The sequence below is a fragment of the Gallinula chloropus genome (genome assembly GCF_964237585.1).
Source record: "Gallinula chloropus genome assembly, chromosome: Z".
Lineage (NCBI taxonomy): Eukaryota > Metazoa > Chordata > Aves > Gruiformes > Rallidae > Gallinula > Gallinula chloropus.
The window spans coordinates 55,957,429-55,983,776 of NC_140089.1; the positions used below are offsets into that span (position 1 = coordinate 55,957,429).

General features: G+C 44.8%; 2 protein-coding genes across 2 annotated transcripts in view; both read right to left on the reverse strand.

Annotated features, from left to right (window-relative positions):
• Positions 1 to 2,459: 2,459 nt before the first annotated feature.
• Positions 2,460 to 26,348, reverse strand: part of LOC311203686 (uncharacterized protein) — a gene marked incomplete at its 5' end in the record, with an annotated part of 63,058 nt that continues 39,169 nt past the window's right edge. Inside the window, one exon of the mRNA XM_084278442.1 lies at positions 2,460 to 2,693. Coding sequence (XP_084134568.1) covers positions 2,533 to 2,693 — 161 coding nt within the window. The 3' untranslated portion in view covers positions 2,460 to 2,532. The remainder of the gene's footprint in view (positions 2,694 to 26,348) is intronic.
• Positions 4,581 to 24,794, reverse strand: LOC311203236 (uncharacterized protein; the record flags this gene model as incomplete). The annotated part of the gene is made up of 13 exons (XM_084277891.1): positions 4,581 to 4,591; positions 4,754 to 5,017; positions 7,563 to 7,686; positions 8,984 to 9,111; positions 10,180 to 10,309; positions 13,237 to 13,365; positions 13,733 to 13,867; positions 15,112 to 15,173; positions 16,293 to 16,395; positions 19,334 to 19,497; positions 21,803 to 21,923; positions 22,696 to 22,870; positions 24,580 to 24,794. 13 exons carry the CDS (start codon positions 24,792 to 24,794, stop codon positions 4,581 to 4,583), a joined length of 1,761 nt encoding a protein of 586 aa, XP_084134017.1.

The window sequence follows — 26,348 nt, forward strand, 5'->3', positions numbered from 1 at the left end:
AAGTATGAATGCACTGAAATCTTCTTTCCCCTAATCTGCATGCGCATCTCCAATTAAAATTTATGTGACTTCTCTACATCAAAATAAGGACAAACTTCATGTGTGACTGTGTTGTGATTAAAATCTTTGCTTAAAAGCCTTTAAGCGTTTTAAAAAGCCTTGAGGTTCATGGTGTTTCTCCATGACCACCATTAGTACGCCTACATTATGGAAAACCTTAGGTTTCTACTTACTACCTCAATTAAAGTCAGCTACACACTTTGTGCATCGTTTTGCACTTCAGTAAACTGGTACTAAGTTGCTCCCTTTTCAGTGTGACATTTCTCACTCTTGTAATGTGACTGTTTAGCAGCAAAGCTTCTCTTGCCGTCCCTGTCCCTGGTGAAGGCATTTCTCTTAGTAGACAGTACTTGCTGAAATTACTCGTCAGCTTACTCGTTAAATTCCCACCACAATATAGTATCTCTGTTTGGATTTAAATTCTCTAAAGAGCATACTGGGATCTACAGAAAGGGCTAGATGACAAGCATGAAGATTAAGTTGGGGGGGTGGTCTCTCAAATTGACAGATGAGTGTCCTTCAGTGGAAGCCTCCTGGGGCACAGAGGGGACAGTGGGATTGCCAACGCCAGTCCCACGGGCTTTTGTCCTGTGGCTGTCATTTGACAAAACTATGTGAGCCCTGCAGGTAATCTGTTCAGAGTGTCTACCAGCGATCCTTCGCTGAAATAAATTCAGGGAGGACTCGTGCTTCCCGCTGTATGCCATACGATGCAACTGCCTACCCCTTTTACCTGGGCACAGAGCAAATGTTGGGACACGCTGCTCCCAAGAAGCTGGAGAGCTACTGCCAGAAGAGGGTGGAGGAGCCTGCTGGGGCTCCGTTACAAGCATGTTTTCCGGCACCATCACCAGCAGCAGCAGCTAGAAACAGTCCTGCCGCACCTGATGCAGGGTTCTAGAGGTAACTTGGCACTGACACAGAATGTCCGGTCTGGATCAACCATTTTATTTCCAGCTGAGATGTTTGGGGAACAATTCTGCTCCAATGCATCGCTACCTTGGCAGATTTCACAGTTCCCAACAGGCTGTTCTGGAGGGAGAGAAAGGAGCCTGTTGGAAAGGTGCTCTCCATGCAGAGCCAACAGAATGAGCTAAACTTTAAGGAGGGACTGGTTTGGACTTTCCTTCTGCTTCCTCGTTACTAGCCTTGACAACACCACCTTGATGTTTTTTCCCAATGAAGTAGGTTAAAGTGTTATGTATTAGGTAACCACCTCTGACAGACATGGGGACGACACGAATTCTGCCTTCAATCCTCTCCCTCTGCCCAGAGGTTCCTTCAGCCGGACAAAATAAAGGCCAGTTGGCCAAAATGCCAAAGAAACGCACACACGGTAGAATATTTTTGCAATTACAACTAGATGGCTAGAACACAGACACACAGCATAGAAATGGAGACAGGAGTTAATAAAGAATGGGGGGTACATGTGTCACATTATCAGCGATGCAAAAGACCAGCTTAAGCACGTGTTTCTCTACGTCAGCTATAAAAAAGAAAAGGTGCCTTTTTAGCAAGTATGCACAGAGATTGCTCAGTTATTTCTAAGAAAAAAAAAAAACCACAGAATACTTGACAATTTTTATCCTCTATTACAGACATTATTACTACCTGTTTATAAAATGTAAACCTTTCCTCGCAGTTAAGATTTACAGCAGTCATCACCTTTGTCCACTCCTTACATAATCAGTCCCTGGTGACAAAAATAAACTGATGTAGCACACACCTTTTCTGAAGTAATTACTGATATGTGATGGAGCATTAGTTGTGTAGTGGCAGAAGTAGTGGTCAGAACTGCAACGTATGGAGCTGAATGGCAGCAAAAGACTTGTTGAAGGCTGGTGCTGGGTCTGGAATACCAGGAGTTTCTCGAGGCATCCATCGTAGCATACTGAGGTACGCAATGCTTTTAACTCCCAAACTATGCAAGCAAGGTATGCCCACCACCAGTAATGGACAAGAAAAACCTGGTCATGGATTCCCCAAGCTTCCTTATCACCATCAGATCATGTCTTGAGATCAGAATGGAAGGTAAAATTTGGCCAAGCGCCTTTTCTTCTACAGAACTAGTGAATCAAATCACCTGTACAAAGTGGTATTTGGTAAACTGCACTGTCCTGGGAGGACACGAAGTCTATATTTAAAGTGTCTGAAATGGGATGTTATAAAAACTGATCTGCAAGCTAGTATTTTTAAGCCAGTATATTACAGTATAAATGTGCTGCATACCTGCGTCTATAAAATTAACTGCCATGAAAAAAGAACAACCAGGATCCCCAGAGTGTGGCATTTGTCCATCTGTCACTTGTAGACACAATACAAACCTCACATTGAGATTCTGTTTCAGGTACAGCAGCTGTCTGCTGGACAGATTTGGAACCAAATCTGATGGAAAGGAAACTAGAGGAAGGAGCACAGTCCTGCCACTTTGCCCCGGGAGAGTCCCACTGTGCTACACATCAGCTTTTGGGGTCATTCACTGCCGACCTCTTTCGGTGAGGATGTGGGGCTGTCTCGAACTGGTAGCAAGTCATAATGACATGGAATGTGGCTGTTTTTTGGCAGATCATACGGATCCTGGCTGAAACGTCCGGTGCTGCTGAGTGCTCCCTGGACAACACTCAACGTAGGTTCTGTGATAAAAGAGAGAAGATGCATTCAACACTAGAAGCAGCAAACAGAAACAAACGCGGGGTTACACTTCAGTTTGCATTACAAAAGATCCTCTCTTCTCTGCTTCAGTATTCCTTGTCACAAGGCAGGTGTGGGAACAAAGAGGGATATTATGGTGCTTTGGCTTTACACTAAGTTACACCTGTGGGTTTGCAGCAGGGCCCTGCCACAAGTACATTTCCTGACAGAAGCAAGTGTGCTTTGTCTGTGCATAAACAAAACCAACCAAACAAACCCCCCCAACAATAAACACAAAATTAAAAAACCCACCCACCAAACTAATTTGGGGATTTTAATTAGTTTCATAACGAATTTTTAATTAGTTTTTATAAAAATCCTTAGAAATGTGGGGAGAACTGGTGGGTTTTGGAGGAATGTCTAACTGGGGACAGAAAAGGCAAATGGTATCCTATGACAGAAGACATAGACTTTATTCCAGCCTAGAGAGCATTGGGATAAGGAGGATTCTACCAGACCCCCAAGTTTTCTGGAACTACACCAGCCACAGTAGCGCAGGAACTCGATAGGGCCCCTGTCAGTGAAATACAGCCTCTGGGAGGGAAGATGCTGGTTTTCATGTCAAGAAGAGGAAAGATTCTTTCTATCCCTCCCATAAACTTACTCCAGCTGTGTTCAGTACTTAACTGCTGCTGTGGGTCTGCATGGCCAAACCAGCTCAAGGACCGATCCGCCGCTGACCAAGGCCGAGCCCATCAGCACCGGTCACAGCCCCTCTGTGGTCACATATTTAAGAGGAAAAAACCCACCAGTGGAAGCTTTTGCCACCAGAGGAGGGAGTGAGAAAATGGAAGAAACTTTGCAGACACCAAGGTCAGTGAAGAAGGGGAGGAGGAGGCGCTCCGGGCACCACAGGAGAGATTCCCCTGCAGCCTGTGAAGAGCATGGGGAACAGGTTGTCCCCTTGCCACCCACTGAAGATGATGGGGAGCAGAGATGCTTCCTGCAGCCCGTGGAGAGGCCCCCAGGCTGGAGTGGGGAGACACACGTTGAAGATGTAGTGACCTGTGTTGGAGCAAGCTCCTGGCAGGACCTGCAGCCTATGCAGAGACAGGCCCCAGGCCACAGCATGTTTTCTGGGGGGACTTGTGACTCTGTGGGGGACCAGGATGGAGCAGTGTGGGCCTGAGAGACTCAGAGACATTCTATGATTTTATGACTGTACTCCATAGCAGTGACCCACACTGGGACAGCTGGTGAAGAGATGGAGCCCCGTGGGAAAAGACTGATGTTGAAGAAGTTTGTGGAGGACCCCATGCTGGAGCAGGGGAAGAGTGTAAGGAATGCCCACCCCCCCCTTTCCCGCTAAGAAGGAAGATTACTTATGAGGAACTGATGGAAACCCCCATTCCGCCACCCCCCTGTGACACCTCAGCAAGGAGGAAGGGAGAGAAATAATGAATAAAGTTGAGTCTTTGAAGAAGGGAGAGGCAGGGACAGGCCTTTTAGGATTTGGTTGCACTTCTCATTATTCTACCCTGGTTTCTGTGCATGTGAGTGTGGTAAGATGGGTTTTTTCAATTCCCTGTTGAGTCTGTTCTGCCTGTGACGCTGATTGCGGAATGATCTCTCCCTGTCCTTATCTCCACTCCTAAGCCTCTCAAGAGGTATTTTCTCCCCCAGCTGAAAAGGGGAGTGAGAAGAGTGTCTTTGCTAGGAACCCGGCCTCCAGTCAAGGTGCAACCACCACAACAGCCTAAAATAGAGTGCGATCAAATGCTTAGCTTACGCTGTTGTTTAAAGACAGGCCTTCAAACCAGGGAAATTGAGCGCTCTCTCTAGGTTAGAGATCAGAGCTGAAGGTATTTAAAGCTCTGTCCTTGTGATCTCTACCACTTCCCTGGAAAAGACGTTGTGAGATGGGTGGAGCAGAAAACAGAACCTGAACGTATCGCTTTTTTAACTGATTTTTTAATGTGTTTTGATTAACCTGGCTCAAAGGAAAAAGTCCTGTGCTCTTTGTTCTTAACCTTCAACATCGAGAAGTACATTTTGCACTTACCAACTTCATAAACGTTCCTATTGGCTGAAGCAGAGCCAGCGATCTCAGCATACGGGGAGTCCCCGCGTGCCGGGGACTTCATTTCCACATAGCCGCATTCTGAACTTCTGGGGACAAGAGCTGGTGGGTCTTTTATAGTAGCGTAGGGGTTCTCAGAACTACTTAACGAGCAATTACTTAAATTATATTCGGAGTTCTTCGCTAGATCTGTAACAAGAAAAACACGTGTTTCTCTCAAGCATGCTAGTAGTATGGACATCAATGCTAAACAGGGTGTTGAGTTCTAACAAGTCGCTCCCCAACAAATATTTAAATAGAAACCAGTCATAGCACTTCCAAATGGTTAGACAGTCCTTAATGAATCCACTTCTACTGCTATTCTTGTTTATGGCCCTTGGTCTTGTCATCAGCAAATTCCTGTTGCAGTCTGAGAACTGTCAATTCTGGTTAGAATAGTAGCTGGCATTCAATACAGATAATCCCAGAGTGGTTGGGGTTGGAAGGGACCTCAAAGCACATCTAGTTCCAGCGCCCTGCCATGGGCAGGGACACCCTCCACTAGACCAGGTTGCCCAAAGCCCCATCCAGCCTGGCCCTGAACAATGCCAGGGAGGGGGCAGCCACCGCTTCTCTGGACAGCCTGTGACGGGGCCTCACCACCCCAACAGAGAAGAATTCCATCCTAACACCTGATCTAAATCTAACCTCTTTCAGGTTAAGGCCATTACATTTTGTCCTTTCACTATATGCCCTTGTAAACAGCCCCTCTCCAGATTTCTGGTAGCCCCCTCCCGGTTAGGTAGTGAAAGGCTGCTACAGAATCTCCCCAGAGCCTTCTCTTCCCCAGGTGGAACAAGCACAACTCTCTCAGCCTGTCTTTGTAGGAGAGGTGCTCCAGCCCTGCGGTGACCTTTGTAGCCCTCCCCTGGCCTCACTTCAGCAGCTCAGTGTCTTTTACTGGGGAGCTCAGAGCTGGACACTGCACTTCACGTGCTTTCACTTTCTGTGCCTTGGGCACTGTGGCTTGAGCACTTGCCAGAAAAGACTGAGGCAAAAAGTCATGAAGTACCTCAGCCTTCTCCAGATCCTGGGTAACTGCATCTCCTGTTTCCTTCTGGAGACAAGCCCAATTTTTCCTCTCACCCTCATTTTGTCACTGATGGAGCTATAGAAGCTTTTGATGTTGCCCTTGATGTCTCAGGGCAGATTTAGTTCTGTCAGCACTTTAGCTTTCTTAACCTGGTCCCTGGCTGTTGGAACAGTTTCTCGTTATTCCCCCTAGACTACCTGCCCATGCTTCTACCCTCTGTAGGCTTCCTTTCTCTGTCTGAGTTTGCCCAGGAGCTCCTTGTTCATCCAGGCAGGTCTCCTGGTGCATTTGTTGGGCTGCATCTCTCCAGAGCTTGAAGGAGGCAGTCCTTGAATACTAACCAGCTGTCTTGGGCCCCTGGTCCTTCCAGGGCTTCGTTCCATGGTACTCTACTGAGCAGGTCCCTGAAGAGGCCGAAGTATGTTCTCCTGCAGTCCAGGGTAGTGAGCTTGCTGTGCACCCTCCTTACTTCCCTGAGGATCTAGAACTCCAACATTTCATGGTCACTGCAACCAAGATTGCATCATGGTACTCTGTTACAAGCATTACAGCAGTCTAAAGGAACTTTCTCTAGACAGTCTCTCTCTAAACAAAATACACAGTTTCCAAGAACAAAATTAGGTTATTTGAGAAGACCTAAACCAACTAAATTTATTCCTACTCCATCTTTATTTACTAGGTCTCATGTCAGCTGTCCTGCTGTTTTTGCCAAGCCTGACACCCAGGTCACAAGCCTAGAGCTACCCAAGCAATCCCATTGCACCTTCTAGAAACCAGGCATAACATCAGCATTCCTCCAGTCTTCCAGAATCTCCCCATGCAGTGGGGTAGCCACAGCCGGGATCTCTCAGAAGTCCCAAGTGCTGGTACATCTGCTCTAAGAAAATGTAAAGCTGAACTCTGAGCGTTAAACTGTTTTCTTAAAAACCCCGCGTCTCAGCCGGAGCTGTTGTTAGACCAAGGCTGGGGATGGGCAGGGAAAAATCCTGCTGCAGACTGCTTCTGATGCTGCACCTGATCCCCAGAACCTGACAGTGAGAAGGACTAGAAATGAAGGTAATTAAATCATCTAAAGAATAATGGCACTCAGAGTCCCTTCTAAGGCTTTCACTGGGCAGAGACATGAGGAGTGTGATCCAGCCTTTTTGGGATGCTTGAGATTGGGAAAGGATGAAGCGACAACAGGATACAGAAATTCTCACCCCTTCTCAGGAATTTTCTTTTGAGGGACAATGTGCTGTGTTTCAGCAGACAGGAGGCTTAGCTGGGAAGATGCTGCTACAATTTACATCTGCAGCAGCCCAGATGATGAGAAACTACTTCAAAAAGCCTTGATTCTGTGTGGTGGGGATTTAAAAAAAGGATTCACCCAACCCCACACCTATTTAATCAAAGTAATTTTGCCAAAGCAGATCCTTATTTACAACACCCATTGATTTATGAAAGTAATTAGTATGAAAATAGTTGTATGACAATATGATGAGATTTTTGCATATCATGTCTGCACTGGGCATCAGGTGGATTCACCGCTCCTCACAAGGAGTCACTTTTTTGTCTCCTTGAAGAAAGGTCGAACCCATAACCCTGAACCTCATGCACAGCCAGACCACCTTGGCATTACCCTGAGCGGAGAACCAGGAAAAATTCCCTGCTTCCCTCTCTATCCCAAACACAGTGAATCCCATTCACCCTCTCCTCCTCCTCCTTCTTCCTTCTTACCAAGCTCGTTGAGGTAGCCACCATGTTTCCAGTCTGCAGGCAATGTTCCCGCGTAGTCCATGACAGTTCCTCGTTTTCCAGGTTCCACGTTTTTAAGGTTCACAAACAGCTGATTGGTTTTGGCCTAATTCAAAGGAAGACAGATAACAGAAACTGAAACTGATGGGAAGTTATAGGATTTCCAGGTGCTAATCAGGCAAAGTGGTTTGGGTTTGCGTGGCCAGGTTTTGGTAGTGGTGGGAGGCCAGGAGTGGCTTCTGCAAGAAGCTCCTAGAAGCTTCCCCTACATCCAACAGAGTAAATACCCAACGGCTCAAGGATGGACCCACCGCTGGCCAGCGATGAGCCCATCAGCGATGGTGGCAGCACCTCTGTGATAGGATGTTTCAGAAGGAAAAAACCCCACAGATAGACACTTCTTGCTGCCAGAGAAGGGAGTGAGAAGATGAAGAAACTCTGCAGACACCAAGGCCAGGGAAGAAGGAGGGGGAGGAAGCGCTCCAGGCACCAGAGGGGAGATTCCCGAGCAGCCCATGGAGAAGACCATGGTGAAGCAGGCAGTCCTGCTGCAGCCCAGGAGGAAGATGATGCCGAGTAGAGATCCCAGCTGCAGCTCCATGCTGGAGCGGGTGGACACACCTGAAGGAGGCAGTGACCCCATGGGAAACCTGCATTAGAGCAAGCTCCTGGCAGGACCTGCAGCCCGTGGACAGAGGAGGCCATGCCATAGCAGGTTTCCCTGGGGCAGCCTGTGGCTCTGTGGGGAAGCAGGCTGGAGCAGTCTTCTCCTGGAGGTCTGAGCCCCACGGAAGCCACGCCGGGGCAGTTGGTGAAGAGCTGTAGCCCCCATGGTAAGGATTCATGTTGGAGAAGTTCATGGAGGATTGTCTGATGTGGGAAAGACCCCACACTGGAGCAGGGGAAGCATGTGAGGAGTCCTCTGCCCGAACAGGAAGGAGCAGCAAAGACAACGTGTGATTAACTGGCCACAATCCCCATTCTGCCCCCTTCTGTGCCGCTCGGGGGCAGGTGGCAGAGAATTTGTGAATGAAGTTGAGGCCAGGAAGAAGGGAGAGGTGAGGGGAGGTGTTTGAAGATTTGGTTTTATACTTGATTATCCCAGTCTCTTTTGATTAGGTAAGAAATTAGATGCATTTTATTCCGCGTCGCGGCTGTTTTGCCCATGATGTTATCTGCAGAATGATCTCTCCCTGCTCTTATCTCAACTCATAAGCTTTTGGTTATATCTTCTCTCCCCTGTCCAGCTGTGGAGGGGAGTTATAGAGCGGCTTTGCTGGGCACCTGGCCTCCAGCCAGGGTCAACCCACCACAAAAAGAAACCAAACCTGAAACATGATGGAACCAAATGAAATAAACTAGAAGCTAATTGACAGAGGAGCACTGAGATTTTGATGCTCTACCTTTGCCAGGGTCAGTCTGTCCATGTTGTTGACATGAGGTGGGGTAGCGCACTGAGTCAGAGTATGATAACTGGGGTTAGAGAAATAGTGACTGTTGGAATTTCCACCGGTACTGTGAGGGATGGCTTCTGAAAAGAAAAGAAAATCAACAACTATCAATAACATGGCATTTCTTTCTGAGGAGATGTTTTTTACAGCTCTGCACTCATTCCAAAACCTAATGGAGAGTTTCTGGAAAATATCTACCTAGGAAATTGCCATTCATTTGACAGATTTAGGGACACAGAGCAGGAACTGACAGGTCACTTGAAGCAAGAGCATGTTACTTGCTAACTTACTTCTCTCCTGAGGTTCCTTGCTCTCTTTTGCCTCTGCAGTCACTGTCCCAATTACAGAGAATTTTAACCACCAAGTTCATAGCAACACTCTCTAGTGCCTCAAGAGCACTCCCACCTTTGCTGACAGCTCTTTCTTGGCTCTGAAAACTCTTTCTGCCACCTTCTTCACCTGCTGCCTGCCTTAACAGCTGTGGGCAGAAGACAGCAGTGCCTGAAGTTTCACGTACCCGTTGAGTCACTCCCGGGTTTGCTCTTTGCCTTCACTTGTTTCAGACTCGAGCCTCTCTGCTCCCTGCCTCTCCAGGAGATCTTGCCACAGCTCCTGTGAAATCCTGACTGGCCACAGCTACAGGAGCCGCCTTGTGCAGTCCAGCTGTTGGCACGGAACTAAATTCTCAGTAGAAACTGTATTTTGCCCGTTTCCAATCCTGTTTTTAAGTAGCCACAGAGGAATAGAAAAGTCCATGCTTCCTCTGAACTGGGCTGAACTGTCTCTGACAGCTGAAAGGTAAGCACGTACATCTGCCATCACACCCCACTGGTCCCCTGTGCCAGTCCACCGGCACGGCTACCAGGGTGGTCTCTCTCCCCCGTGAAAGGCAACTGACAGCAGTGTCTCAGGCTGCCTCTTCCCACAGGTGGAAGCCCTCCCCTGCCTCTCCTTCCAGGAAGCCTCCCATGGCAGAACTGTAGACATCCTTTTCAAAACCACGTATGCTCCTGCTCACAGCAACCCTTGCTCATCCCAAAAGGTGAAATGGGCACTGTTAGGGGCATGTGAGAACCCTTCAGAGCTCAGCTAAAAAAGCGCAAAGTGAAGAGATGGAGAAAAACCCCCACCTTCTAAATGTCATTTACCTGGAATGGTGTAAGCTGCATTGATGGCCCTCAGAGCAGGGGTGTAGGTCACTGCAGGCATATTGTTGAATGATGTTTGAAACCGATGTGAAGACATTCCTGGCCTTAAGGAGAAACATTCATGTTCTTCCTAGAAAAAGGTGTTTTCATGGACTTGAGAAAGTAACAACATTTTCTAAGCAAAAGCACAAAGCAGGTCAAGCACTCGCTCCATCAGCAATTCTGCCTTTTTGGAGAGGACAGCGCTGTAAAGGCTGTCCTGTCCTGTTCCAGACTCCCCAGGGAAGTGGTCACAGCACCCAGCTTGACTGAGTTCAAGAAGCAGCTGGACGATGCGCTCGGTCCCATGCTCTGACTTGGCTGGTCCTGTGTGGAGCCAGGAGTTGGACCCTATGATCGTTCTGGGTCCCTGCCAACTCAGAACATTCTAGGAAGGACTCTGTATTTCACACAACTACACTGATTGCTTTGCTCCAGTGAACTCTTACTGAGGCATGGAATACTTACAAAATCCACAGAATATACATCACTTAACAGGATGGACTATTTAAACCTACGAGCTTTATCAGACTAATTTAGTGAGTGATACAGAGATGGAATGTAATAGGCTAATCCAAATTTCCTATCAAACAATTAAGAGAATTTGATTGCATGGAGGCTTTACCTTGATCACATCTGGCCCCCTTCCAGCCTGGGCTGCAGTAACATGTTCCCGGGATGTGGTCACACGTTGAGTTGTTCAGACAGTCACAAATCTGCCGGCATCCATACCCGTATGTACCCTGAGGGAATTCTGCACCAAGTGTGAGAGAAAAAAGGAACTCGAATCAGTCAGAGCTTCTTAACTGTGTTGGGATTACAGATCTGCAGCACCACGGACGCTACCATTCGTTCCTAGCCCCAAGCTCTGTCTGTCCACGGCCAGCAGATGGCCAGCAGATGGCAATGTGTCACCAGTGGCAGACCCCTAGGACTTGGGCTACTCCATTCTGAGCAAATAGCCACAGGTTGGGTCTTTTCTAACTAAGGACTTCTTTTACTCTAGATATGCATATGATCAGGACTGTACCTTTATCAAGTGAACTCTTGCTGCTGTGGTTGCATTGATGAATATAGCATGTCTAAAAAACAAGTAATTATCTATAAAGCTGGAGATTTCTCACAACAAGTTCAACATGTCATGAGAAAGAATTTCACTGACTGCTTTGAAAATGTCACAGTGAATGAATCTGATACTATGTACTGCCATTAGAACGGTGAAGTGGGTCCAAAATGTTAATTACTGCTCAGAGACAGGCAAGGATAGTTTTCTTCATGATAAAATATCTCTGAATGCAGAGGGTACTCTAAGAACAGCCCCTTTCTCCTGATTAGGGGTCACATCCTGAAGTTTTTATTTGTTTCTTTACCAAAAAGAGATGGGTAATTTTAAAATGCTTTTGTGGAAAGGTATTGCATGTGTGTTTCAAGGAGAGAAGAAACAGGTCAGATATAGAAGCCTTAGCTTTAATTCTGTGTAAGTTTAAAAAGACTGTTAACTGTTTGTTGCTGTGCACTGATTTGGTTGTCCAGAGACCTGTCTGAGAGCAATAAAAATTCCTGAATCCTTTAAACGCATAAGGACTCATCTATGTGTGGGCTGCATTTTTGCAAAGTGGTGGTTTTGCCCAAATTTCACTTCATTAAGAAATATACTACATTGTAGTGACAAAAAAAAAAGTACTAAGTTTGGTTTTTCTTGTTTTCGCTTCAGTTGTGCCTTTTGATTCTTTTTGTTATTGTTTTTGTTTGAAAATAGTGGTCAGCTATGAGGGAATGTAAACCCTATACAGATGAAAGGTTAAAAGTTTTAAGAAGGTTACTGGTTCCAGAAGAAATTAATGGAATCATTATCTTCCATGTGAACAAAAGGCCTGTACACAAAGCAAAGAAACTTGCTCTGTTACAGCCCATGAGCACAGTCTAAATAGATGCTTCCATTCATATTGCTGGCACCATTTTCTTGTTATTGATTTGTGAGTAAGTCTCTCCTCCTCCTAAATCCCTATTCTTCTACTCTCCAAAATACCTACTTATTTTACCATAAAACCAGACGCCTTTCTTGCTACTGGCTTCCACAGGAATCGGCTCAAGATTTATCTTGCTATGATACTTAGTTGTGCATGCCAATCACTTCACAGAATTTAGACAGCAGAGGGTTTTTTTCCAAAGTCACCAGCTGCTACATTGCACTGGTACAGAGCTAGTTAACCTGGACTAGCCAAGCCATAAATGAGTTACCATAAGTGACGTGAAACCAATGCGGGATGGTATTCGGAAATGCACCTCCCTGGAAATCAGCACAGTCTCTTTGGAATGTTGACGTATCAGGCTCTGGTGTGGCTTCTTTTATTCACAGAAATGGGTTGACTGAAACTTTGGAATACAGTGTTTTGGACCGTGTGGATTTTGGTACTTCATGGAATTGGATCTATTTCTCGTGAGAATTCTGCCTCAGGTATTTCTCTCCTATTATCAGTATTTTCATAGACCTGACAAGGCATCTGGAGAATGCTGAATTATTTCATAAAAGAACTCCTATGAAACATAATGAAATTAGGGCCTAGCACTCTGAGTCAGTAACAAAGTCTTCACTGGTTTAGCATACCAAGGCAATACTCCCCAAGTGAGGTAGAATGACAGTAAAAAGGGGTATCTGCGTTGTGCTTTTATGTGGCAAGGTTCTGGTGGCGAAGGGGGGAAGCAGGGGTGGCTTCTGCAAGAAGCAGCCAGAAGCTCTCTGCAGATCCTCTACAACTCTTCTTGGGCAGTGAAAGACTGAAAATCGGTCTCTTCTCTCATATGCTCCATCCCACTTCTTAGAAAAGCCAGAGTGCAATTATGTTGCTGATAGTGCTGATAAACTGAAGAAGAAAACTTTCGGATTTCTTCCTCCTATACCACACAGTCCTCATTTCTGACTTAGACAGTGGGTGTTTGACTACAAAAACTAGATAATGTAAATAGCCAAACCCGGATTGATTGCTGTTAAAAGAAAGGGGAACATTCCATACTTACGTTGAGAGCAGTCACTACCAATCCAGCCAGGGTAACACTGACAGGATTTATCAATAGGATTGCACATTCCTTTACTGGTGCACGTGCATATTCCAATGCAGTTCTTGCCAAATCTGCCACTGGGACATACTGGAACAAAACACAATTAGAACTCCTTAGTAATCAGAATGGGATTACCTTTTCTTTATTTCAAGAGGAATCTTGATACTAGGATCAAGACAGGTACCGCTTAGTATAATGTTCAGTAAGGCATTAGAAATTCTGGGAAGCCCTTTATACATGCTCATTATACAAATAATACAAATAACAATACAGTGGGTTTCATACTGTAGGATCAAATGTTCAAACAGTTTAAACCTGCTTAAGATTCCTAATTTATACGCTGCAAGCACTACAACAGCAACTGCTGTTGGTTTTATGGCTTCCAAGCGACGGAAGGAAAATTGCTGAAGTGCCTGGTCTCTCTGTCCCAGACAGTCTTTACTACAACTTGTACCTTCGTTACAGAGGGCTCCTGTAAACCCAGGTAAGCAGTCACGTAAGCCATTAATATGGTGGCAGGGACCACTGCTGTGTACACACTGGGGGCATGTCTGGCTGCAGCGGTGTCCATAAATCCCAGGGGAACAGACTGGAATCAGAAAGAACAAACCGTCATTCCTTCCTACACTTTCTATACAGCCGTGAACTACTCTTCAGAGCACTTCCTGACTCTGAATTAGCGCTGCTTTCTAAACACACAAGGCTGGCAATGGCGTCCTCATTATTCGTGCAGTTCAAGGCTTTACACTCACAAATGGAGATTTGCTCGTCTTCCTCCAGGGTTTACTATATCCCAGCTCTTCATGACTTAACTGACATTCTGTTACTTGTCAGGCCATGCTGACTTGGGTTGCAGGTGAAATGCATCTCTAGTTTTTATGTTATACACATTTGACTACACATAGTATGTCCTCTCCAACACAAACAACTCCTAAGGCATATTTGAAGAAAAGTCATTTAAAAAGATAGACTGGACAGTTTTATCTGTAGAGGAGTATGGTCATCTTAGACCTTGACTTCTTACCTGTTTCCTAACTTGGAAAACAAATAGCCATTACTTCACTGAGAAAAACTTACCAATGTTTTCCAGTGATCCTTTAAGTACTCATGACATGATACAGCCAGCTACACATCACCTAACTTTTAGAGAGCCTGAGACCAGAAATAGGAATTCACTTAATTCTTACGCGAAAGGCACAAGTTTCTTTTAAAAAAGGAGGAAAAAAAAAAAAGGGGAGGCTAGGAGGACAGACAGGGAGAGGCTGTTCCATAAAATCTCCTCCTTTGCTGCTCTAATCCCTTCTGGTATTTTTTTCCTGATAAATTAGAATATTAGGTAGCTAAGCTACTCTAACATACTTTGTTGCACTTAGTTCCTTCCTCTATTGTGACAAACCCTTTGCCTGCTACTCTACTCATTATGCATATACATATGTTCCACACCACCTTTCTTAATCCTACCTTCTAATGCTATCTCTGCAATGTAACTTTATAGAGCAGCTATTTGAGACCCTGTTATGAAAGTACTGCTCAGGAGTATTGCTCTGACATGTGAAGTGTGGGAGGAGGATATTTCCAGACACGGAGCAGAAAGCAAACTATGCTCTTTATGTCATACAGTGTGTCCAGACATCACCAACGTGTTGAAACTAGTCCGTTACACGCTGTTGTGATGACATCATCCCAGGACAGATACTCCATCTTTTCTAGAATCAAGCACAAAGTCTCTTTCTAGCAAAATCTTTTTCCTTTCCATAGATGAAGATTTCACTGAAGCTAAAAGCAGTGTCTCCTTTCCAATACCTGAGGTCACGCAGTCAAGGTCTGTGCTACGTCTGAAGTCGTCATCTCCACCCAGGATAGTTCTATCACACCGGCCAGCTCATTTTTAGAACCTGTTACAAAAAGATGCTACATTTTTACTACGGACTTTCAAATCATAGAATCTACCTACTTTAACCTGGCTTCATTCGTTACCATACTTTCTGTCTCTGGCGATTTGTCTGCCCTAGTGTCTCACAAACTACTCATCGATGGCACAATGACAATACTACTATTTTCTCATAATTCACTCCAATTACTTTCATTATTTTTGCAGCCTTGCCATTTCCCAGCGGTATCTGAGTGACTGAGGGGAGGTCACACTGCAGCTTTTGGGGCCTCCCTCTCTTTCTGTGAGGACTCCTGTGGAGAGAGTACACAGAGGCTACTGACCCTTGAATACAAACAGGAAAGCTGAAGCTTGCAACGCTACAGTATCGCACGGAGACACAAAACTCCAGAACCCTCTGAGAGGGGCAAAACTTAGAGCGTCAACTCCATCTTGCGGAAGCTGGAAGAGTTTTCCCAACACTTACATAGTCATTTAGGTGAGAACTCAAATCCCTTCCTGGAGATAAAAGGTTTGTGATAGCATGCCTTTCTGCAGAGTTTCATCATGTTTTCAAATTACCTTGCTCTCCATAGACAACAGTGCCAAACACAAATTCTAATGGATAACCAAATACAAATACTTCCTAAAACCACAAGGAAAATGACAGAGAAACCTTGCAGAAAAGTGCAACAATTTTCATGCAGAACAAAATATGTGCAGAGACACTTGAGTTCTCAAGTTTGAAAAACCTAAGTAGAAGCACAGCTTCTGCACAACAGATCCTCTTTTTGGTTGCCAGAGCCAAGCTTTCTGGGTTCCTGCACGCAAGGCTTTACGTACCAGAGCTGCCAGCACAGCCCTGCATATTTACAGCTCTTCACCACTTCCTGAGGAATGGTTCTGTGAAGGCGCGCAAGGTTTCAGATTGACCCGTCTACTCTCCTACTCCCCGTTTGTCTGTGGATCCCACACTCAACAACATTTCCATACCTGTGAATCACAGATGGAACAAAACAGCCACAGAACTGGCCCCTGTCTCCTTCCAGCCCCACACAGTCCTCCTGTGCACACCAAGTGAAAGGCAAGACCAAGCCCCGCCATAGTGGAAACTCCCATTGTCCTTCAAGAGTCTCTTTTGTACCTGACCATCCCGGCAGACAGCGACAGGAACCCCTGATGGGATGACAACTGTCTGCATGGCTGCAGTCACAGCGTTCAGCGCAATCCATACCGTACGTGCCATCCTGTGGAAACCAACCAAACAACCCAGAGATGACGACAGCTGGGAGTTAGAAGAGAACAAGTTCTGGTCAGTCCTGCCTCAAAAAACAACCACGCATCTCTCCTGAATCCATAAGCTGCGTTCTTAAGATAAAGCACTTTGGGCTTCTGCAGCAGTTTTTGTGTCCTGCATTTTCCTTCCTTCAGTTAAGAGGGGAAAATAAAGAATTACATTCTCTGGAAAAATCCCAGAGGAGGGACTTGGAGACGGTGATCCAGAACACAGCAACCTACACTATCAGAGGCTGCAACGAAGCCTTCTTGGACTGTCCCTCTAATTTCCCTAACAGCTGAGGTCCTACTCCAGGACCTGGGAATCTCTTGATGAGAAAGCAGTTCAGACTCCTTTCTGCCTCAGCTCCTGAGTTGTCGACGTACTGGACAAAAAAAAGATACCACAGAATACCACAATTTCTACAACAAAGTAGTAAAACGTAAAATGTATCTTCAGGGTAAAGCTCATTGCCTAAGCAATGCAAAGTGTATCCCTTTGATTAAAAGTCCTTCTCTCTGCACTACAGCATGTGCTGTTAAAAGAGAATTTCTCTGGCCAGGAGACAGGGCACAAAACATTTCTTCTGGCTACGCAACGTTTTTTGAACCATCAAGAGAAATTACAGTTGTAGGTTAAACACCCTTCTTGCTGTGCTGAGCTGTGCCACAAAAGCACAGCTGATTTTCATGGAACTACATCTGAACGTCTGAATTTGCCTTTTCTTCTTCCACAGAAGGTGGCACATACATCCGGGGGCAGTTCCATACAAAATCAATCTGACAAACTGAAAAGAGCAAAAATCTTCACAATTGCATTTGTAAAACAAGGGAAAGTACAGCTGTGAACTGATCTTACACGAGAAGTGTCAAAACCAAATTAGCAACATGGAAAAACCCCACTAGAATTAAGGTGATACTTATGAGGCTGCCCACAGCAAAGGCCAAAAATGAAAGAAAATCCACGTCATGTTTTAAAATCAGCTAAAAAAGAGGGTTTCGTTTCTAAATTAAATGAATTGAATTTACCAGTCACTAAAAGCCAGAATAAACCCCACAGGAAAGCTCCTCTGCTGGTTTTGGTGTTCGTGCCTACAATTCTACTAGGTTCCACAGCATTTACCTACTCAATCCCAGCACTTTCGAGTCTGACGTAGAACAAAATCTAAGAGCACTCAAGTGCTAGGAGCCCTTTGCTCATGGCAACAGTACATTTTTATACAGAGAAAAAGAAAAGATTAGGCATTTCCTTTGCATATAATCAGATTTGCAAAGAAAGGAAATCCTCAAGTACCTAATTGAAAAGTGGTATGTTTAGTCTGCTATTTATTTAGACTTAAGTAACGATCTGGGCAGTGATAGGAATTTTCTGAAGTTACTGAAAGAAATTGAAATACGTTGATTTAAATAAACTCCTCAAACAAGAACAAAACCAAGATAACTCTGGACTCAACTGAATTAGTTTCCCATTCATTCTCCTACTCTGGAATTCGGAGGCAGAATATGCATTGGAATATGTACATGCTTACAGACTTCACTTGACACAGGCAGAGAGAGACAGCAAGACAAGGAGCATGGGCATGCTAAATTATCTGATGGAGAAATGCTTTTAAGCACTATTGTGGCTCTATTTGCAACAGTGAAGCAAATGCCATGAAACAGTTACCCATCTTTTTTAATAAGTCAGTTTTGGAAGAGCTATTGGAGCTTGGGAGATCGCATCGTCCTCCAGATCAGACACTAAGTGATAAACAAAGCTGCCCTAGGACAAAGAAACATTAGTCTTCTGATGGAGACGTACTGTTGAAAACGCTGCATGAACGTGCACAGATGGAACTCTAATCCACTTTGCAGAACGTCTTAGAATTTGTCTGTCACTCTACTCACTCCGTCAACGTAAACTGTAGCTCACCTGGAAACTAAAAACAACCACCAAAACCCCAAACAAAAAAAAGCTGAGTATTCTGAGAGAAGTTCAACAGAACAAATTTTCATGCAAAACGAAGTCGTGGCTCCCAGTTTAACACTGTAGTTCAGCTATTCCTACCACATTACTGCTCAGTAGAGCTCCTCCAACCTGAGAGAAGCTTAAAGGTGAATTTCCCAGAAAACCAAACTCTATCACTGGAAAAGATGGACTCTGGAAAACCCAGTTTTTCAGAGAAAGAGTTCATGTTTTGACTACAAAATGTAATAAAAAACAGTTACGGAATAAAACACATCAGGTTTGACTTTTACCATTTTAAAACCTTTGAAATTAGATATTTTGATTGCTCTCCCCAAGCACAAATTCCAATGTGCAGCAGACCTGATGCAGCAGACCTGATGCAGCAATGTCATGTCAGTGCAATGATTTCTAACTTTGCAGTTCTCAATGTCAGGGTGACGGCGTCAGAGCCCCAAGAGGAAGGCAAAGACCTGTCTGTCACTGCAATCTTCGGAGTGCCTTCTCACAGCTGACTAAGAATGAAGGCAACTTCTCCGTTCATATTGTACCAGAGATAGAAGATAATGTAATCAAAACTAGGTTGTTTGATGCTAAGTATCTATTTCTGGTACATTCTTTCCTCTCATAGTTTTTTCTGCTTTAACAGAAGCACTCTGGAGAGCATTTGATGCCAACAGGGAAAAATCTGGGTCTGTGCTTTTCAACAAATTCTAAAGGAGCTGGAGAAAAGTCTGAGGCTCGACGTCAAAGCATGAAAGCAGGAAGAGTTTTTCATCTGTGCATCTTAACTGTGTGTTTTGTGTACTTCAGTGTGTTGCACTGCAGAGTTCTTCCCAAAGATTTGTTGTCACGTGTCCCCAATCTTCAACCCAGTTGTGTATGGGCTACCAGGAGCAGTCCTCCTTGGAGACTTATCCCCCCGACAAAATTCAGTGCAAAATCTGGTGAAATTATGAAACTACCTGACAAAGGAGTTCGAATTTTTCTCCTCTCCAGCCTGGGGCACAGGTACAGGTTCCATCCAGTGCACTGCAAGCCCCTCCGTTAAGGCACTGGCAAGTTAAGTTACAGCCAAGCCCCCAGGTACCTCTGGGACAATTTGTTGAGCAATCTACACCATGCCAACCTGCCAAAAAGAAGAATTTCAAGTGACAAATTAATCCAAGATTTCCCCCATTCCTCTCTGCGGACGTGTTTCACTCTGCCTATCAGGCAGCATCTTTCGGAGATGTGCAATCCCAGGGTACCACTAGCTACAAGCTAGTAGCAGCAGTTTCAGACGAGGACTTGTCCACGTTGGAACAAGGGTGGTGAAGGGCACCTCCTGACATCTCTGCACAGCACACATTTGCAGATGGGTGCCACCATGCAATAGCAATTCAGGGCAGATCGGCAAGGAAAACACAGACACCTTGAAATTTCACTGCCAAGCACCAGAGGATACTGAAGGTTTAAGGCATGGGCCAAAAAAGCAAGGACTATATTCCCTACATTCAAGCTGCTGCTGTCGTCATTCTTCCGCCAGTACTGAACAGATGGAGTTCTGCAATACAGTTTAGAAACTAAAATCCTAGACACAAAACAGAAGGAAACATAGCAGCAGTGCCTAAGTTGCATTTCTCCAAGGATACATGGAAGACCTTCTAGATTATTGCTGTACTTCTATCCAGATGCAAAAAAGACTGTAATGGGAAATGGTTCTAAAATGCACCCTACACTGCTGATTATGCTGGGTAGCAATGATTTGCAGACTGCACGCTGGAGGCAGAGAAATGGAAATAGATTTTTAAAAATGTGACCATCTGATACAATAGAAACGGCAGGAGACAGTCCGACGTGACCATCAGCAGTGACACAAGCCAAGGTTCTAATTTTGTACCTTGTTTACAGCAAGCCAAGGGAAAAGTAATTCTGCACTGAGACCAATCAATAGACTGTGCAAAACACATGGATTGAAACGAAGCCGCCTCGTGCCCTGGATTGAGAACTTCACATTTAGGGGTCATTTCAGGCAAAAATGTTACACCATATGAGCTAGAAAACTGAGACACTTTCTCCCATGTCTCTTTCCAGGATTTATACATCTCCTTCTGTTACAAGACAAGCAGCTGAGTGCAGATGAATTGCACCGTTTGCCGACCTTTTGCACTGTACTATGACTAAAACTGCACAATGCACAAGAAGACAGGATTTTGCCTGGCTCAAGGGTAGTTTTTCTCTCACAACCTAGCCTCTCAGCAGTAGCTGCTTTGCGATGGTTACAGAATTGTCTCAGCTGCACTGTCTCCGGGAAGAGCAGAAGATAGAAACTCCACATTTCCTACACGTCTGATTTAACAGTATCAGTCCCTGACAAATTTAGTGGCTGTTTTCCGGTGTAACTAACACTTCTCTCCCACACTCATGCGTTGTGCATTTTTAGACAGGGAGGTCTACCACGCAGGCTTGGCATGGAATTTGCTTGGGAGCATTCAACAGTCTCCCCTCTCAGCAAACCCCCATCACCGCTGAAGGACGCTGGACTACAAACCCTTCCTTACAGCAGAAGTGACAAAGAGAAAGGTGTATTGGAAGAGTGGATCTTTAAGGGAAGTGAGTAGCATAGTTTTGGGTTGAACGTCGATACCACGTGAAAAGATTTCTATGAAACCAGTGCTGGAGGATGTCTGAGATATCTTTATTCCAGCCAAAGGCATGTGCTACCAGGAGATGAAGAGGTGGGCAGGCACGTGCAGTTTCTGAGGGGGTACAATGACCATCAGAATTACTGCTGAGAGGTGAGAGCCATGCAGGGAGGTCAAGGAGCGTCAGTCTAGTCACACGAATACTGGGAGACCTAGAAAGTTTCTCACAGAAGCAGGGAACAGTAGCGGGCAAAGGCTTGGAAGGGTCTTAGGCAAGATTTTCTCAGAGAGCTGGTGAGGAAAAGAGCATTCAAATAGAATAAATTGCCAGTAGATACTAACATCAGTGCTAAAATGACAGGAAGAAATCGGTGCCTCTGTGTGGCTGAGAGGGGCAAGGGTTGCAGCCAGAGGTCATGCACACCCAGGCTGAGGGAAACCTGCCTATGCATTTCGACTAGGCAGGCTGCTGTCAGACACATGGCAGGCATGCCTGTGGTAATCCCAGCAGATGACAGCACTGCCACCAAGAGAGAAGTGGTGGCACACCTCAGGGTAAACACCAGTAATTCAGTAAACTGCAGCCTCCAGCCCACTGAGAACACAAACATGAGGCATGTGCACTCTTCTTGGGGCAGATGGTTTCCTAGTTTTCACCTCCCAGAGCAGCAGAAGCATAAATCAGCTGGTGATATGGCCTTCAGGGTGCTCTGCTTTTTATTAAGTTTCTTTCTCCTTCTGTACTTCCAAAACTCAAATTCATTTTATGATTAGGGAAAAAGGAAATTAATCTGAAGGGATGCTTACCTGCTTTGCAGGCACAAGAACCATCTACTGGTGAACAGATGGCTTCGTTTTTGCAGTTGCATACAGATGAACAGTTTATTCCATACGTCCCCAGAAGACAGGCAGTACCACAAGCAGCACCCTGAATGACACAAAAACAGAGTCTAAAAACTATTCAGACAATAGAACCAGTACATTCTGTAGACTGACTCAGGTGCTACAAAAGCCAGAGAACATGCCTGTTCCAGGCTGTCACTAAGGTATCTGAAATTTCATGGCGAGGGACTCCTTCATGCTCTTTAAGTCCACAGTAAGCATTACTTTCCTGTTAGTTGTTGGGAGAGCTCAGGTCACACAGCAAACACCACTTGGTTAGACCAAATCTCGGTAAGACAGCAGGTTCATGGAACGTGGATGTCTACAGTATTTTTAGGAATTAATTTGACTGAAGTTTTCACAGTTGTTGTTCCTACAACAGTCACCCTGTAAATATCCAAAGCACAGGTAACCGCAAATGCATGTAAAAGCTGCAGAATAATCCATCCTGAACTGCAAAAACAAGTGTCTTGCTCTAGATTTTCTCTGGATGGAACATCAGGAGCTGCTGCAGCAAGATAATGATTGAAACCATCATTCCTCCCTTTATTTACACCTCACAAGCACATCCTCCTACTTATCACTGTCTTACAAAGTCACTATCTTTTCTTTCCTGAAATGCCTTCACTTCAGTGCTGAGAACCAATCCCAGATTTGCCTCAGAATCTTATAAAATGCCCAGTATTATTTATGTACCTAAATACCGTTACCTTTCTTTTCCTGTGGTGGAGAAAGGACACTCGGGCACCATGAAGAACTTGGCACTCAACTAAAGCCAATGGAGTTGAAAATGTACTGCGAAAGAGAGACTTATTTACCTCAAATCCAGGGGCACAGGTGCATTTTCCAGTCACACTATTGCAGTCAGCACCATTTTGGCAGCTGCGGATCTGCTGACATGACTCGCCATAGAATCCTGGAGAACACGTCTCGTTGCAGTAGAGCCCCGACCAGCCAGGCTTGCAGGAGCATTCCCCAGACACAGGGTGACAGCTGCCAGGAGGGGATGGAAGGATAAGTAATTCAGGACTAAATGTGACAATCTACAACTGAACAGTTCTTGAGATCTAAATTAGAACGTATTTATAAAATTAATAGTACTGGCATTTTAAGACAGTCATCACTGTCCTGTTTGGAGTGGTTTTTTCGATACATCAGAGGGGGACACAACACACATGAGAAAGCACTGGGTATAAAGCAGAGTCATTGAATATTCTTGGCCCCCCAGTGAGTGTTACTAAGGCATACTGACTCATATACTGATTCACACCAAACTTAGGACTCTATAATTTGTAATTAGATGTAAGAAGCTGCAAAACTTTTGAAGGTTTTTGATGGGTTCTCATGCAGTTAAGCCTAATTGGCAGTAAGATTTATACATTAAGAAAGGGAAGGAAAGAGATGTGGAGAGATACTGCCTATTCAGTAGCACCCTATGCAATTTAACATTCCCATGAAAAGATTTTGACCATGTACACACGAGTCTGTGAGAAACATGCAAACTTGCAAGATGTCCTAAGTTTGGCTTTAAATATACACCCTGACTACATTAACTGAATTCACACCACAAAATTCAACCCTATATATATATATATACCCCTCAGAGAAAGCAAGAGACAAAAGAAACGCCAGCAGAATGTGTCCTGAAAAAACCCTAATCCCAGCCTAACTATACCAAATTAGTTGGTGATGCAGAATGACCTCCAACAGTCTTATTTACAAATGTGAAGCAGGGATGGAAGATCACCAGAAAGAGCTTACAAGACAAAAGAAAAAACCCTTCTAGAAAAGTACATAGCTACAGTGTGCTCTTTTTACACCAGGTGTCATGTGAATAAAGACATGACAAAACCAGCCTGAAATGCTACAATTCCTACAAACCCCCCAAACTGTGATGGGAAGGGGCAGGGACGTATGGATCTGCTCACATCAGGTCACAGCGCTGTTGCTGTACCCCACTGAGGAAACGGGGTTTATGTGGCCTTAGTCTCAGCCAGCCAGTGCTCACTCTCCATTTTCTCTTGACTGTTGAGTACAAAGGGAAAAATGGATAGTTTCACCTGGTCACAGAGAACAGAGGGCTGGGTTCAATACACACTCTAGCATATCTACCAAAAGAGGCAATGGACAAGAGCCATTTCTGAAAAAACTCTTTGCATAAGAGGCTTGTTACCTGCTGCTGCTCTCTGGATCCCTGGAAAATAATAGAACCTCCCAGGTATACCTATATCTAACCCTTCATGAAGCATAGAGGCTGACAAGCACGAGGATGGGCTTGCCCTTCATGCCCTGGAGCTGCCATCAACTGACCACATCTATTGATTTCAGTTATTTCGCACTTACAGCACACCAGAACGTGCAAGGGATGTATGATCTATCCTGCCTACACACAGTGAGCAATGTAATGATCTACCCACCTGGTAAACAGAGACAAAGGTCCCACTTTGTCATAATATTTATTTGGCGGGTAAGCAACCAAATAAATACAGCAATGAATATTAAGATCACATATAGCTGCAAGCACTGTAATTCAGAAGCTCTTTTGGGCTGAGAGTTTCCTGATCCAGTTAGGGAATACCAGATTCTCTCACAAGTCCTTCGCTGCTTCAGATTGCATGAAAGTACTAGAAAAATCAGGAAATCTTTCTTTTCAGATTTCTATCTTCTCTACAGAAGAACAGGTTCAAGGGTGTAAAGCCTACCTCCAGGTAGTGGGCCTGTGCCAGGGACATCTTTTATCACACTTGAGACCATAAATTCCTTCAGGACAAAGCCTTGTTTCACACTGCTCTCCAGTGTATCCTGCTTCACAGAGACAGGCACCACCAATATGGTAGCATTTCCCACCATTCATACACTTGCAGGGCTCAGCACACTGCACCCCGTACGTCCCCACTGGACACTCCTCTTGGCACATATGAGAAAAACAAAGAAAAAAGTGGGTTAGTTCCCATCAAATACAGCTTTGGGACATTCCAGGGAAATCGAGTTTATGAGCAATCTCTATACGGCTCTAAAAAGCCTCTGAAGTGGAGCAGTGATTTATAGAAATTCATGTTTCAAGTACTTTATGTCAGAATTTGTAACTTTTAGAAGTAAAGTGGATTCTCCACTTAGCAATAGCGTGAACAGCCAGCAGATTTCTGTGCCCCTGTAGATGCTCAGGGCCTGGCAGTCCTCTGGCAATCACGCTCAGCAGTCTCTGATGAGAACCTTTTCTAACTGTGTTTTCCAAACACACTATGTTTGACACAAGGCACGGCAAAATGTAATAGAAGTCACAAGAGCCTTCTGACTGAGGTCAAAGGGGTATATGTGTTCATATCATGCCTCCGCAGTACTGGCCTCAATCCCTTACTGGTATCCAAGTGTCGAGGTATTTGCAACTCTGCCCTGAGGGGAGCAATAAAATCCCCATTACTTCAAAGGTGCAGCGTAATAATAGAGCTAATAACCCCCTACAAATGTTTCCCAGTGAAGTTATACAAATCAGCTGTGAATGGATTGTCTCCAAATGACCATCTGGAATTCCAGCACTGCAACTCCACTTACTTTTTAAACATCATCTTCATGACCTTCTGAAACACTGTCTTCCTGGTGAGGACAGTGTTGTCTCAGCCAAAAGGTTTTAGGCAAAACGGGAATTTAAAGTCGATTCTCCCAAGTTAACTCCGATCATGTAGAAATTGTTACCGATGTAGGAAAAGTTAAGGGTTCAGAGTGCAAAGTACATGACACTTCACGTACCCTTCACGGTACCTTCTGAGATTACAGTAACCAGGATGGCATCTCTTCATGGACCAAGAATTTAGAAGAAGAGGACCCTGCAAAGTATTCTGCCCCTTTTGTAAGTGCATATAACACAAATCTAGCCTTGCAATAGCATCAAGAAACGACGTCTCCTTAACTCCCCTGTACTGATTTTAATGCCGAGTTGTACCCCGCTTTGTGAATCATGCGGGTGCTAATTACAAGGCCTCACCAAGTCTCTGAACCATGAGGAAAAACACGTCTTTATGGTGACGGTGAATGAAAGGTGGGTAAGGAAGTTTCACACCACCGATCGGCTACATCTGACTGTAATAAAAAAGGCACGCTTGATGTGCTGGGTGTACGTGCTGGTGTTTTAGGCCTGGCACCCTGTTCTGACCAGAACTGAAATGAACACCTCGACTCTGCGTGTGATTAGCTCTTTTCACACCAGGGGGTTTTTGATCATGGGATGGTTTATTTGGCACTGGGATTCCTTGGAATATTTCTTCTTCTTTAACAAGAATTAAAATCAGCGGCTCAAGTGCCATGTACTGCAGAATGAAGACTCCCAAGGGAGAACTGCTTTTCTACAAAGGCCTGAAGATTTTTAGGCAATGCATGACTCAAAAATATTTTTGATCCTCATTTTATAAACTAAGAAATTCAAGTGTAGCTACTACCAGTAAGAGCTGACATCATAAATTAAATCTTAAATCCT